This window comes from Tachyglossus aculeatus, chromosome 16 (genome assembly GCF_015852505.1).
Source record: "Tachyglossus aculeatus isolate mTacAcu1 chromosome 16, mTacAcu1.pri, whole genome shotgun sequence".
Taxonomy (NCBI): Eukaryota; Metazoa; Chordata; class Mammalia; order Monotremata; family Tachyglossidae; genus Tachyglossus; species Tachyglossus aculeatus.
In genome coordinates this window covers 32,928,622-32,944,783 of record NC_052081.1, presented here as the reverse complement: position 1 = coordinate 32,944,783, position 16,162 = coordinate 32,928,622, and the positions used below count along the sequence as shown (strand labels likewise).

The following is a 16,162-nucleotide window of genomic DNA, read 5'->3' as shown; positions in this document are numbered from 1 at the left end:
TACCCCTCGCCTTCCCGAATACCAGCCTGGGCTCTAACCCGCCCTTTCATTTTCACTCCTCTGCCCCGACCTGTTTGGCTACCATTGTTTCTATGTATTCCCAGGGGACAAAAAAAATGTGAGTGTTCAGAAACACTATAACTGGTGCCTTCAGTCTGGCTGCAGGCATTTACCTGCAAAGCGAGGCTCTGGCCAAGCAATTATACTGTGCAGATTTCAGGGCTGACCTTGACCTACTGAGCAAGCTGTTCACCCAAACTACATATGCTCAAAGGAGCAGACATTTGCTCTTTAGTGCAGGGACTATGCCAGATCCTTAAAAATCCCCCACCCTGCTCAGGCAAAGACTTGAGCCCCTTCCTTAGTTAAAAGGAAATAATGCTGCCGGGGTGCCCATTTGAAAAAATGGAAAATACATGTTTTCCAGGGAGATAGTGTTAAAAGCCACTGGATGTGTTTGCTTTCAATCCAAGAGAAAGTCCAAAAAGATCCAGACATGACAATCGTTCAGTGAGCCAAATCCTCAGGACCCAACCATGGCCCACCAACTTACTAGGCCCTACACTGTGCCATCAGGATAACCTGAAAGGAAACGCTTCACCACTGAAATCTCCCTGCCTGGAATCCCTGGCTAAATGTTTAGGGCCTTTTCAGGCACTCAACACCCCACATGCTCTAAACGTTTCCCCTACCGCTCCTTAGATGCCACCTCCATTTTTCCAAAGGGAAATTAGGGCAGGCTGGTTTGCTGTCTTCCCCAAGTTCTCAGAATGAGGCTGAGACCTTAATTAATGCTGTCATCCTCTAGGCTTTTTCCCCCTCCCTCTCACCCTCTCTCAAATGAAATGATGCTATTCCCAATTTTCTCTGATGTGTTCAAACAACAGCACTGGTCCTCAAAAATGAATAGTGGTCAAAGATGCTGCATGCTCGGAGACTGGGCTGAGTGGGGGGTGAGGGCTGAAATTGAGTACCTCTAACTTTCACTCCAACATCTGAAAGATCACTGCAGGGAGTTGTTTAGTGGGCCAAAATCCCAGCAGGCAGAGACAGCCTACATTTGCCCAGAGGTCATGCCCATGTGGAAACAAACCACTAAGAAGATCATTTAGGCAAGGAAAATGGGAAACTGAAACAACCCTCACAGAAAAACAATGCGGAGGACTTACCATTAACAAAATTACAATAACTCCTGGAGTTCCCCAAAGCCCAAGGCCTACTTCGAAGGGAAGGAGCAAGTGTCCAAACAGACCATATGCCTCTACAACTTGCCCAAGAAGTTGTTCAGTACCTGGGACCTAATAGCACTATTGTAAAATACTCCGGCCAAACACAGGCTGATTAGGGTCCTTTATGACTTGGGCCACAAACCACCTCCAAGTCACTTGGACAAGCAGAGGCAAGAAAATTAAGCCTGTGTTTTGTCTGCCATTTTCATGAATTATCTCAGGAAAGGATACTTTCCTTTCAGCCCAGGGCAAGTGGGCATATTTACACTCAGCACCTTAAGACACAATTCAAAATCCCCCAAGCTACATGCCATCACTCACAAGACTGAGTTTAGAATGTAGCTAGGGAAATGAAACCAGGCCACAGAGGTTGGAAGGAGCTACTGGAACAGGTTTCAAGGCCATTCCCCTCTCTATCTCCCCCAGTTATTACAGAACCATTCCTTGGAGATGGAAGTAGTTGCTACATTGATGCTGACTCTCCAAGGTTACTCGCTTAGCCCAAGATTTTTCCAGAGACCTGAAGGTGACTTAAAAATCATATACACAAGCAGCACACAAACATAGTATAGTGCTGGGCATGAATGCAAGTCTGAAAAGGATGAGGAAAGAACAAAGGTGCCACAAAACACCGCAATCCTGGCTAAATGACAGCACATCAACATTGACTGTTTAAGAGAAAGCTGAAACCCTCTAATGCTACCTAGTTCTCAGAATTTAGCTGAAAAGAAAAAGACTTACTTTTATTGGGGTCTCAGTGAGAAAGAGGTGGGAAAATGGGAACATGCCAGTAGCTATAGTTGTTTAACTTTTTCAATGTTAATGGGGACATTTAACCCCCCTCTGAAAGTCAAATAATTTAGGAACAATGAAGGCTCTGTAGATGGACAATCTCCATCCTAACTTCAGGAAAAGAAACCTTAAATACTGAATCAACCTATATACTAACATCACAAGAGCCTCAGTCTCTCCCATAGCAGAGGTCACGAGCTTTTACTCAAGACAACTTTACATCTACGGATCTGGCTAACTAGAATTAAGATTTTTCACTATTATCAAGGGCAAAAAGTATAACTTTTCTGAGGCTTTTAAACTGAACTAAATGACACACTGACATTTTAAAAAATCACAGGAGATACCTACTGAACCTGGCAATGCAGGGAAACAAAACAGAAATCCAGACCCACAGTTTTAATCCAAAGCCCTTTTCAAACTACATTTAGCAATCATTTTGCCCAAGCCTGAAATATAACAGCCGTATAAAAATCTGCACAGCACAACAAACAAGCAGTTCCAGAGAGGAAATGAAAAATTCCACAGCCAACTACCAGAAGGGAAGAATTCATATTTGAGATACCAAAATAGTAGATTTTCCAGCTCAATGTTAGATAAATCTGGAAGCCAAATAGAAAGAGGACAAACCCCAAATGGCAGAGGTGTATGGACTTAGAAAGAAGAAGATGGGGCTTCCCTAAGGAACAACGATGTGAGTCCTGGCACTCTGGGCAGCCCTGATTTTTACCTCACAGTTCGCACACTGCCAAGCTGATTGCCTCCTGCTACTGTTCCCAAGATTTCACAGCTCTGTGGGGCCATTTTAAGTGGTGTTACCAGTGTGCTTCTTCAGTGTGCAGAAGTGGACTGAATGTCTACTTCCTGAGAAAGCCATGCTTCCCTTCTCCCCACCCCCGAAGGGCTGACTTTTGTTGCTAGGAGGGAAGGATGGAGGAGGTGGACTGTCAGGGGTCGCAGGGGGTAGAAAGTCCCCTGGAGATTATTTATCTGAAAGAAAGGTAACTTCACCCTAGCCTCAGGAAGTCTTATGGCCTTGAACGGCAGATTATGGGTCAGCAGCAGATATGGTGGGGGTGCTGATATCCAGTCTCAGATTGTCATCCAGGAACTGAGCAACAGCAAACAGCCCCAATCCTGGGAGACACCAAGCTTGGTTCTCAAGTTGAGCACTTGTTTCCTTGGCTCTCAGAAAGTAGGGAAAAACATAAAACTGGGACCCTGGTTCCCTATGTGCCTATTCAATAAGTGTGATGGGTACTACTGCCTCCATGGTGAGGCATGAACTCCTCAACTCCCAGCACTGCATATCCCAGTCCTTCAACACGACCTGAGAACTTCAGAGGGTGGTTGTAAAATCACAAAAATCAGGTACTTCTTACCCTTTTCATTCAATGGTATTTATTGAGCACTTGTGTGCAGATCATGGTACTAAGCACTTACAGCCCTTCAGCTCTTCTTCATAGCCTACTTATCACTCTAAAGCCCCATCATCCTACATGCCCCCTTCCTTTCTGCCCATACACTCAAAACGAGGAGTCGGCATTCTTGCTGGGCAAAGCTCCTCCCTTTGGATTCACGAGGAACAGGAATCATAGGCCCTGAGGCAAACTGTGTCCAGATCTTTTGAGTTAATAAAGCTGTTAAGACATTGGAGAGACCCAGATCCAAGCAGCAGGAGGGCAGCAAGATAAGTTCCTTTACATTCAGTATTTTTTCATCCTCCATGTCTTTCCTCAGGCCTGGCCCAGAAAAGGATTGCTTCTAAGGAAGATTGGTTCTTCTGCCCCAGTTTTCTGGTGATAAGTATATGTTTCCACAGCAGTTGGGAAAAATCCAACATATTGTTCAGCAGATAATGACTGTCTTCCTTAATAATGGTGTATAAACTTGAAAAAGGAACTGCAGTCATCTACTGTCAAGGAGGGCACACGAAAGTCATCTGTTCTACAGCCACAGCCTACACTTGGTTTCCAGCGAAGACCTTATGATTTTGCCTGCTGCTGAATAGGGCTCACAGGGGAATTCTATTCCACAGCCACAAGTTACACCCTTGCCCTAACCAAACCATGTTAGAACATGGAGAGTGTGGATGGCCCACTGCAATCCATCACTACAACTGGAAAAATAAAAATAAAAACCTCAAAAGCATGTCCTACTAATGAGAAAATACCCCAAGAGACAAAGTAGCAGGCAGTACAAACAGCAGATATCGTAGCACAACAAAGAATGATTTTCATGCATGTGTGGTGTGGATGGGATTGTCCATCCCATATTGGCCTCTTCAGGCATTCACCCACTACTAAACTTTACCAAAGCAATGTCATTTTTGCCAATGAAAGACAATGAGATATATAGATAGAGGAGACCTGGTGATGTCAGAAAAGGTATATAAATCTTTTTCAAAATTTTTGAAGGAAAAGGATATTTAAATTGGCATACCAACAATGATTTCTGAACAGTAACCCTCATATCACAGTAGCATGAAACCAGAGGTGTTATCTGGGTTAAATTTAATGTCCCAGGTTAAATTATTTTTTTCCCAACTCAATCAATTGCATTTACTGATAACTTACTGTGTGCAGAACATTATCGTAAGCACTTGGGTGAGTACAATGTAGCAGAGTGATAGACACGTTCTCTGCCCGCAGTGAACTCAGAGTAAATGTGTACTTTACTCGACTACTTCATTCAATCGTATTTATTGAACGCTTAATGTGGACCCAAAAAACCCTGGTGCAGCAGCCCAGGGACCCAGCCACTAGTGTCCTCATCGGGAGGGTCCCTTGTTGGCTGCTCTTTCTGGGAGTGGGTTTAGGTAGAGTGACAGGAGACCAGAGCAGGTGAGTGACATGTCTAGAGGACTCAAGTCAATGCAACAGTGAGCAACAACAATCTTCTCCTTTCCCCTCTCTCCTCCACTAACAACTCTCTTTTTTATGGCATTTGTAAAGCTCTTACTATGTGCCAGGTATTGTACTAAGTGCTGGGGTAAATATAAGAGAATCAGGCTGGCCAGCCCATGTTCCACATGGGGCTCATGGTATCAATTTCCACTTTACAAAGGAGGTAACTGAGGCACAGAGAATTTAAGTGATTTGCCCAAGATGACACAGCAGACAAGTGGCGGATGTGGAATTAGAACCCAGGTCCTTCTACCTCCCAAGCCTGTGCTCCATCCATTAGGCCACACAGCTTCTCACCCTGATACAAGCAACTCTGTATTTCATCAGTGACTCCTAACTGCTGTACAGGAATGAGATGATCAGACTCAGTTGCACCAAATATAAAGAAGGCATCTACCAAATTGGCTCAATGACTTCCTTAAAAAAAATCTTTGCTTGTCCTAAACAAGAGGCACAGTTGCCCTCTTCTAAACTCCATTTAGTAGATGCCCTGATCAAAATAAGGAAAAATAATTAACCTTCCCTCCATCCTCCTCCTCCTCCTCATCGTAATAATGGCATTTTGTTAAGTGCTTACTATGTGCCAAGCACTGTTCTAAGTGCTGGGGTAGATACAAGGTTGTCCCATGTGAAGCTCACAGTCTTAATCCCCATTTTACAGGTGAGGTATCTGAGGCACTGAGAAGTTAAGTGACTTGCTGTCACTTGAAGTTGTCACACAGCTGATAAGTGGCAGAACTGGGATTAGAACCCATAACCTCTGACTCCCAAGCCCGTGCTCTTGCCACTAAGCCACGCTGCTTATCTAAATATATATGTACACACAATTCAATTTCAGGCTCCATCATGGGAGCAGCAAATAGAATCAAAGTAGCCAAATCTGGCAGTGCTTCTCAAAATTGTTACTAACCCAGTGGGTCCTGCTGCCCTCATAGCCAACATGGAAATCAGTGATTTAAGCCACAATGGATCAACCTGAGTCATTCATCTCACCCCACACACACACATTGTATATATTGTGTATGCATATATATTCAAACAGAAATTAGAAAATGGATGGAAATAAAGGATCCACACACTTAGCTTGTTTGTGATCAAACAACTCCATACCTGGTGGGCATCCCCTGAAGGCACTATGTATGCTTGAATTGCCTCACTCACATACTCAGTGTTCTTCATGGCCTGTCGCAACTGCCTGAGCAATTCTGAAGTCACCTTTGGAGCCATTCCGATGCCTGCAGTAAAAACAAAACATATTTTATAATCCTGCCTTTCCCCAGAACACGCTAGATAACTCTGAGTAGAAAGCCAGGGGAGATATGCCTGTCAAACCTTTTTCCATATTTTCAGTAGCTACAAATTTTTTCCATATTTTCAATAGCTACTTATCCACCACCAAAGAGCAGACAGATTCATCAGGAACCTCCTGAGAGGTAGTCAGAATTTTTTGAGACATATTTAATCATTCATCTCCATTAAGAGTAATGAAATACTGTTCGGGTATTTTTACTCTTTAGTACCATCATTTGAAGAAGATGATTAGGTGTCTGGTAGTTTTCAGTGTTACTTGCACATTACCTATATTTGTTCTTGCAGACTTGGGTCGATACTCCAGAACTATGAATAATCTGGCATTTTAAGGAATTTCCAGGGATAGGCTGCCCGGCCACTAAGCCAATGAGGAGGTGTGGGTCTTCAGGACCCCACCTCAACAACTGACCAATGTAGTAAGATATATTGATTCATTCAATTGTATTTATTGAGCTCTTACTGTTTGCAGAGCGCTGTACTAAGCACTTGGGAGAGTACAATGCAAAAATAAACAGACACATTCCCTGCCCACACGAGCTTACAGTCTAGAAGTGGGGAAACAGATATTAATTCATTCATTCAATTGCATTTACTGAGCACTTATTGTGTTCAGAGCACTGTTCTAAGCGCTTGGGAAGTACAAGTTGGCAACATATAGAGATGGTCCCTACCGAACAGTGGGCTATATATATATTATATAATATAAATAAATACTCAGCAATTGACCACTGCAGTCAATTTCAGGCTCCATCATGGGAGCAGCAAATAGAATCAAAGTAGCCAAATCTGGCAGTGCTTCTCAAAATTGTTACTAACCCAGTGGGTCCTGCTGCCCTCATAGCCAACATGGAAATCAGTGATTTAAGCCACAATGGATCAACCTGAGTCATTCATCTCACCCCAGAAATTCCTTAAAGCTCACTCGAGGATGGAATCTAGGAATCAAACTGACCTGGGGTGACTGTGACCCCATTATCCAATCACGGGAGGGATCCATAATCCAAACTGACACGGAAACCTCGGTGGTTTGGCAGGTAAGATATTTTCAGCCCATCTGCCTCTTGAATACCTGGGCTGCAGCATGCTGCAAGTCGATGTGGCCAATATCAAAAGAATCTTGGGCAAGGGCAACTCTTTTGAAACTGATAATGCAGCAACCTGGCATGCCAACTACAAACTCATCTACTCAGAAACTTATTTTGTAAAAGTGATCGTGACTCATGGCTCCCTTTTACACCCCTTCAGAATCCACAGTCTGGCAAGAGTGGGCAGAAACTGGCATGGACCATCTCCTGTGAAAAAACTGCAGCCTTTAGCCACATTGTTATTGATGGCCTGGTGCTCTTCCTTCCATTCTTTTAAAGGAAGTTACAAGTGAATAAAAGATAAATGCATGAGAGGGCACTTAAAGATGAGAAGAGATAGGTGGGGGTGGAAGGGCAAGAGAAAGAAATCCATCATTACCAAGCACATACATCATGGTTTATTCAGCATGGCTCCTTTTAAAGTCGTTTCTTTAAAGTAGGACACCCTAAGTTTTCGACCTCCACAGCTATCATTAGCTTTTCAGCATTCTGTGGAGTGTCAGCTGGGACTTCTGTGAGTCCTTTATAATTAGAGTAGAAAGGTCTTTCTCTCTCTCATCTCAACTTGAGATGGATTCACAGGCAACAGAAACAACACTGCCAGTAGGGGATGCTTCTGTGGGGCTTTGGTACCCTGAAAAATATGGTACTGGACTTCCAACCTCCCCCAGTTGGTTCTTCTCTCTGCCAATTACATTTTTTAAAAAAGGAACCAAAGCTACAATTCCATGACATGATACACAACTAGCGTTCGAATCCTCCTATTTTGCAATGACTTAACTACATTTTTATCCTGAGGCTCACAGGACAATTTTAACGTTAACCAAAGAAGGAGCCACCCCCAAGTACAGAAATATACGGAATTCAAATGTTTGAATTCATTCACTGAATTTGTTTGAATTTGTTTAAAGGCAAATTTCAGTTTTCTACTTTATCCTGCCACACCGAGGCAACAGCGTGAACTAATGGAGACATCATAGGCATGGGAGGCAGAGGATGTGGGTTCAAATCCTGACTCAGTCATTTGTCTGCTGTGTGACCTTAAGCAAGTCAATTCACTTCTCTGTCCCTTCGTTTCCTCATCTTAAAATGGGAATTACGTACCTATTCTCCCCGCTGCCTGACCTGATTACCACGTATTTACCCCGGCATTTAGTAAGTGCTTAATACCCAAATTACTATAGCATGAATGGAACATAACAGAGAAAGCACACCCACCCATTTCTGGCCTAGCCCAGAGTTCAATTAAGCAGAACAGTTTTCCACTTCAGTGAATGAATCTAAAGGAAAATTTAGGATGTCCAGAACTCGTAAATTGTGTTGGGGGTGGGCGGCTGGGTGGAGGCCATAGGGGATGGGACACTGTGAATTAATAAAGTCTACATGTGCATTTCTTCATATTAGACAGCTCCCACTTAATAATCTTAAAAACAAGATAAGAGAAGATTTTTCTCCAACAGTCAAGGAAGCACACTGCTGGAGTTCAGCTGTTACTTGCTCAGTTTTTAAAGTCACATGAATTTTGCATAATTTTGGTTTTCTCAGTGATGGAGGATGCAGTAATCCACATCTCCACCCTGTAGCAGGCTCCTTCACATATTTTTAGCAACCACAGCCCAAAACAAAGAGATTTCCCAGTAACAGTGGAAAGCCCAGGTTCATCCCATAACCCCCTCAGTCCGTGTCCCTGTGCTTCTTCCCCAGGCTCCCCACAATTTAGGAATCATGAAATCTTGTTAGCTCTCATCCCATTGATAATCAGAACCATTACCTGATTTTGTAGCAGACTCTCTGTGTCCAGATCTTGTCCTGAATAAAGCAGTCTTCTTTTAGCCAGCCTCTCTAGACAATGCTAAAGTTGATTCCAAGAGAGAAAGGGTGAAAGTAAGACTCTAAGTAGACTTTGACCACAATAACCATGAAATAGCTTAATCAGCAAAAGCACTGAGGACGTGGCAATACTGTTCCCTGGTATAAAAAATGGCTCTTTCAAAAATTAATCGATTACTGGATATTCCCATTAAAGGTGAGCTCATTAGTTTCTCCTACCACAGTGAGCTCATCCTTATGGAAAACCGCTTTTAGAGACAGTAAATCTCTTTGCAGTTCATTTCACTGCAAGAGATTCCTGCTTTCACTTTAGCCCCAGTTCTTTTGCACTGGTGCAGCAGTGAAGGTGAAAAATACGCTTTTCCACGTGCGCTCAAAGTTCAGAGATTTCCTGCACCCAAGGATATTATCATGTTGGCCTAGTCAAGCTAGCAGGGAACACGTCTACCAACTCTGTTGTACTGTATTCTCCCAAGTGCTTAGTATGAGCTCTGCAACCAAATGCACTCAATAAAAACCACTGACTGATGGATTGATTCGAAGCACAAGAGAAGGCTAGAATACTGAGGAGCCCATACTATTAGGAATCAGTGCAGTCCTGGTTGGATCTGGTGCCCAGATATAAAATTCCAAGATCCATACTAACCACCTCAGACTCTTCACAAATCAAAGCTCTTTTGTCTAGGGGGGAGGCTGACCTGCTTCACCTTCAGGATGCTCCCAGGCACCAGGTACATCCAGCAAGAGCCCAGGGACGTCCCAGCTTCATGATACAGAATTCTCTGCCTCCCGGAATGGAAGGAGTCCAACCTCCAGATCCACACCACCCTTCTCCCTCCCTCCTACTTTCGCCCTGGGCTACGTTTCCTGCCAGGAGGCAGCTCAGTGCTAAGGCAAGGAAGCTGGGCTGCCAAAGTGGGCCAGACTGGTCCGCGGGGATGCCGTGATTCCCTCCTCGATCTGAAGCAGTAACACATCTGGCAGGAAACCTGGTTTGGGCAGGAAGATTTTCGGAGCCAGCCTCTCTCCAGGGTGGGGAAGCTGGGAGAGTTGAGGCCCCTCACCATCTCAGAAGATGCTCCAATGTTGGTTGGAGTTTCTGCAAAGGGGCAGCGATGCCCAGGGGCTGGAGCAGTGTGTGAGGAAGAAGCTGCGCGTGCCGATGCTAGCGTGGCTCTGGACCCAGGAAGGAATCTCACTTGGCCCAAGAGGACAGACAGTTGTCCCTTCCCCGTTACCTACCCCTTCTTCAGCCTTGGTTCCATCACTGTCAGGCCATCACTGAGAGCACTGTACTGTATTTGAAGTTCCATTGTGGAACAAGGTTCCCATAAGCACCATAAACTGTAAACGCATCTCTCCCCAATCAGAAATTAGAATGGAAAGCATGCTACTGCCAGAGACTCAACCAAATGATTCCTTCCTCTTGAGAGGCTGATAATTTAAATCTAGTAGGTCTGCAGAAAAGCCCAAATGATGATGAGAGCAAGTAATGGTCACCCAAGTGTCATGGCCAGCCCGAGTTGCTAAAAGGTGTATGGAAGAATGGGAAAGGGTGGAAGGCTGTGGCGGTTGGGGGGAAGGAGAGGTTAAAACTATTAACTTCAAACCAGGATTTTGAATAATTTCAGATTCAGATATCTGAATAATAAATTCAGATAGTCTATTTGTTCCTTGTGACCCCTTCATTAGATATAGGAGAAATTGTATTGGTAGGGCTGTTATCACAAACGCCCCTACTTAGGAGGAATAGAGTAGTAATATAAGTATTTACTGAGCACCCACTGGGTGCAGTGCGGCCTACTGGAAAGCATACAGGCCAGAGAGTCAGGAGACCTGAGTTAATACCAGTTCTGCCACTTAACTGTGGCTTTTGTTAAGCGTTATGTGCCAGGCACTGTATTAAGCACTGGGGTAGATCCAAGGAAATCAGGCTGCCTTCTGTGCGACCTCAGGCAAATCACTTCACTTCTCTGAGCACCCTTTCCCTCATCTGTAAAATGGGGATACCTTCCTCTTTGACTGTGAGCCCTCTGTAGGACAGGGGCTGTCTCTGATCTGATAATATTGTGTCTTCTCCTGGGCTTAGTACAGAGTAAGCGCTTAATAAATACCACTATCATTATGTAAGCTCGTTGTGGGCAGGGAATGTGTCCGCCAACTCAGTTGTATTCTCCCAGGGGTTTAGTACAGTGCTCTGCACATAGTAAGCATCAACAAGCATGCTGATTGATTACTACTATTACTAGGCATTTAAGCAACACAGAATAAAGATGGGACAGGGTATCTGCCCATAAGGGACCAAGACAGGAGTAAGAACTGAAAATATTTAGCGGAGTAGACAATTGTACGGACAATTGAGTACTAAAATACAGCTAGTTTCATTCATAAAATCACTCTCGGTAGTTTAGGCAGGTATGTTTATCCGAGGATTCACTTTAGAATGGTTGTTTTCCTGCTCCCGCAAAGAGGGGTGGCCAAAGGTGAAAGTAACGACAAGGTTCTTAATCATCTGTTTCCCCCTTCTAGTCTGTGAGCCCGTTGTTGGGTAGGGATTGTCTCTGTTGCCAAATTGCATGAATGAATGAATGGAGTAATAAATTCTAGGGCTGAATGAAGGACCGGCATGGCGCTACAAATTGTACTTCCCAAGCACTTAGTACAGTGCTCTGCACACAGTAAGCGCTCAATAAATATGATTGAATGAATGGAGTAATAAATTCTAGGGCTGAATGAAGGACCGGCATGGCGCTCCAAATTGTACTTCCCAAGCGCTTGGTACAGCGCTCTGCACACAGTAAGTGCTCAATAAATACGACTGAATGAATGAATGAATGGAGTAATAAATTCAAGGGCTGAATGAAGAAGGACCGGCATGGCGCTCCGAATTGTACTTCCCAAGGGGTTGGTACAGTGCTCTCCACACAGTAAGTGCTCAATAAATATGACTGAATGAATGAATGAATGGAGTAATAAATTCTAGGGCAGAATGAAGAAGGACCGGCATGGGGCTCCGAATTGTACTTCCCAAGGGATTAGTACAGTGCTCTGCACACAGTAAGCGCTCAATAAATACGATTGAATGGATGAATGAATGGAGTAATAAATTCTAGGGCTGAATGAAGGACCAGGATGGCACTCCGAATTGTACTTCCAAAGCACTTACTACAGTGCTCTGCACATAATAAGCACTCAATACGATTGAATGAATGGAGTAATAAATTCTAGGGCTGAATGAAGAAGGACCAGCCTGGCACTCCGAATTGTACTGCCCAAGAGGTTAGTACGGTGCTCTGCACACAGTAAGCGCTCAATAAATAGGATTGAATGACTAGAATGAATGATTAGAATTGAATCATCATCATCATCAATCGTATTTATTGAGCGCTTACTATGTGCAGAGCACTGTACTAAGCGCTTGGGAAGTACAAATTGGCAACATATAGAGACAGTCCCTACCCAACAGTGGGCTCACAGTCTAAAAGGGGGAGACAGAACAAAACCAAACATACTAACAAAAAAAAAATGAATGACTTCCTTCCTCTCCCCCTCGTCCCCCTCTCCCCCCATCTTACCTCCTTCCCTTCCCCACAGCACCTGTATATATGTATATATGTTTGTACAGATTTATTACTCTATTTATTTATTTTACTTGTACATATCTCTTCTATTTATTTTATTTTGTTAGTATGTTTGGTTTTGTTCTCTGTCTCCCCCGTTTAGACTGTGAGCCCGCTGTTGGGTAGGGACCGTCTCTAGATGTTGCCAACTTGGACTTCCCAAGCGCTTAGTCCAGTGCTCTGCACATAGTAAGCGCTCAATAAATACGATTGATGATGGTTTATTTTACTTGTACCTATCTATTCTATTTATTTTTTGTTAGTATGTTTGGTTTTGTTCTCTGTCTCCCCCTTTTAGACTGTGAGCCCGCTGTTGGGTAGGGACTGTCTCTAGAGGTTGCCAACTTGGACTTCCCAAGCGCTTAGTCCAGTGCTCTGCACATAGTAAGCGCTCAATAAATACGATTGATGATGATTTATTTTACTTGTACCTATTCTACTTATTTTATTTTGTTAGTATGTTTGGTTTTGTTCTCTGCCTCCCCCTTTCAGACTGTGAGCCCACTGTTGGGTAGGGACTGTCTCTATAGGTTGCCCACTTGGACGTCCCAAGCACTTAGTACAGTGCTCTGCACATAGTAAGCGCTCAATAAATACGATTGATGATGATGATTTATTTTACTTGTACCTATCTATTCTATTTATTTTATTTTGTTAGTATGTTTGGTTTTGTTCTCTGTCTCCCCCTTTTAGACTGTGAGCCCACTGTTGGGTAGGGACCGTCTCTATAGGTTGCCCACTTGGACTTCCCAAGCGCTTAGTCCAGTGCTCTGCACATAGTAAGCGCTCAATAAATACGATTGATGATGATGATTTATTTTACTTGTACCTATCTATTCTATTTATTGATGATGATGATGATGACTAAAGTAGTAAATTCTAGGGGTGAATGAAGGAGTGGCATGGCGGCCGCCCGGCCCGGCCTGCCTTCCTCAGGGGGGTCGCCCGGCCTTAGGCCGCGCTTCGCCCCGACGGCCGGGCCTCGCGGGCCTCGCGCGCACGCGCACTCCGAGAGGTCGCGCGCGCGGGCTGGGGGACCGCGCCGACGCCCCGACCCTCTCCTCTCCCCTTACCCGCTCACCAGCCGGCTTCAGCAGGCGGCCATGCAGCGGTCACGTGCCCCCGCCGCACGTCACCCCCGCCAATCAGCTGACAGCGCCTTCGGCCCCTATTTGGAAATCCGGCCCCGCCTCCTCTCCGACTGGCCACGCCCCCTCCGTGACGTCACCCCCTCGCCCGCACGGATCGGCTCCGGGCCTTAAAGGCGCAGGCCCCGGAAAGGAATACTAATACTATTCATTCATTCAGTCGTATTTATTCATCATCATCAATCGTATTTATTGAGCGCTTTTACTATGTGCAGAGCACTGTACTAAGCGCTTGGGAAGTACAAATTGGCAACATATAGAACCCAACAGTGGGCTCACAGTCTAAAAGGGGGAGACGGAGAACAAAACCAAACATACTAACAAAATAAGATAAATAGAATAGATATGGACAAGTAAAATAAATCATCATCATCATCAATCGTATTTATTGAGCGCTTGCTATGTGCAGAGCACTGTACTAAGCGCTTGGGAAGTCCAAGTTGGCAACATCTAGAGACAGTCCCTACCCAACAGTGGGCTCACAGTCTAAAAGAGTGGGCTCACAGTTTAAAAGGTGGGCTCACAGTCTAAAAGGCTGTGTTTTTTTATAACGTTTATTTATTTATTTGTGTTTATTTATAAATAAATAAAGCGTATTTATTGAGCGCTTACGGTGTGCAGTGCACTGTACTAAGCGCTTGGGAACTACAAGCTGGCAACATGTAGAGTCGGTCCCTACCCAACAGTCGCCCCCTCTCCATCACCCCCATCTTACCTCCTTCCCTTCCCCACAGCACCTGTATATATGTATATATGTTTGTACATATTTATTACTCTATTTATTTATTTTACTTGTACATATCTATTCTATTTATTTTATTTTGTTAGTATGTTTGGTTGTGTTCTCTGTCTCCCCCTTCTAGACTGTGAGCCCACTGTTGGGTAGGGGCCGTCTCTATATGTTGCCAACTTGTACTTCCCAAGCGCTTAGTACAGTGCTCTGCACACAGTAAGCGCTCAATAAATACGATTGATTGATTGATTGATTGATTGATTATTGGGTAGGGACCGTCTGTATATGTTGCCAACTTGGACTTCCCAAGCGCTTAGTCCAGTGCTCTGCACACAGTAGGCGCTCAATAAATACGATTGAGTGATTGATTGATTGATTGAGACAGACAACAAAACATGTTCACAAAATAAAATAGAATAGATATGTACAATCAATCACTCAGTCGTATTTATTGAGCGCTTACTGTGTGCAGAGCACTGGACTAAGCGCTTGGGAAGTCCAAGCTGGCAACATATAGAGACGGTCCCTACCCAACAGTGGGCTCACAGTCTAAAAGAAGTATAAATAAATAAATAGAGTAATAAATGCGTACAGACATATATATGTATATACAGGTGCTGTGGGGAAGGGAAGGAGGTAAGGCTGGGGGGATGGAGAGGGGGAGGAGGGGGAGAGGAAGGAGGGGGCTCAGTCTGGGAAGGCCTCCTGTAGGAGGTGAGTTCTCAGTAGGGCCTTGAAGGGAGGAAGAGAGCTAGCTTGGCAGATTTGGGGAAGACAGACAACAAAACATATTAACAAAATAAAATGAATTGAATAAATACGTACAAGTAAAATAAATAAATAAATAGAGTAATAAATATGTACAAACATATATACATATATACAGGACATAGATACATATATACAGCTATATATGGTCGGCGGCGAGAGAGAGGACTGGGGCACAGGAAACAGGCTGGCATTAGAGGGGTGAAGTATGAGTTCTGAATTGTGGCAGGACAGCAGTCATTCATTCAATCGTATTTATTGAGCGCTTACTGTGTGGTGATGATGATGATGATGATTGCATTTGTTAAGCGCTTACTATGTGCAAAGCACTGTTCTAAGCTCTGGGGAGGTTACAAGGTGATCAGGTTGTCCCACGGGGGGCTCACAGTCTCAATCCCCATTTTCCAGATGAGGAAACTGAGGCACAGAGAAGTTAAGTGACTTGCCCAAAGTCACACAGCTGACAGTTGGCAGAGCCGGGGTTAGAACCCATGAACTCTGACTCCCAAGCCCGTGCTCTGTCCTCTGAGCCATGCTGATACATGCTAGGCAAAAGCTAATGTATATAATTCTTTCGGAACACTGGTGATTTGTTACCTTCCCTGCACCTGTGATCCCCCTCTAGACTGTGAGCTCATTGTGGGCAGGGAATGTGTCTTTGTTGTCGTACTGTACTCTCCCAAACGGTACAGTGCTTTGCACACAGCAAGTGCTCAATAAATACGATCGAATGAATGAAT

At 44.3% G+C, this 16,162-nt stretch overlaps 1 protein-coding gene across 2 annotated transcripts in view; it reads right to left on the bottom strand.

Annotated features, from left to right (window-relative positions):
* XPNPEP1 (X-prolyl aminopeptidase 1) overlaps positions 1–13,913 on the bottom strand; it is a 43,526-nt gene extending 29,613 nt beyond the window's left edge. The window contains exons 1-3 of one of the 2 annotated variants that reach the window (XM_038757933.1): positions 13,847–13,913; positions 9,095–9,175; positions 6,038–6,162 (exon numbers count right to left, since the gene is read on the bottom strand). In XM_038757933.1, the coding sequence (XP_038613861.1) occupies positions 6,038–6,154 (117 nt within the window). In that variant the 5' untranslated portion in view covers positions 6,155–6,162; positions 9,095–9,175; positions 13,847–13,913. The remainder of the gene's footprint in view (positions 1–6,037; positions 6,163–9,094; positions 9,176–13,846) is intronic. The other variant, XM_038757934.1, reaches the window with a different exon arrangement.
* Positions 13,914–16,162: the final 2,249 nt, after the last annotated feature.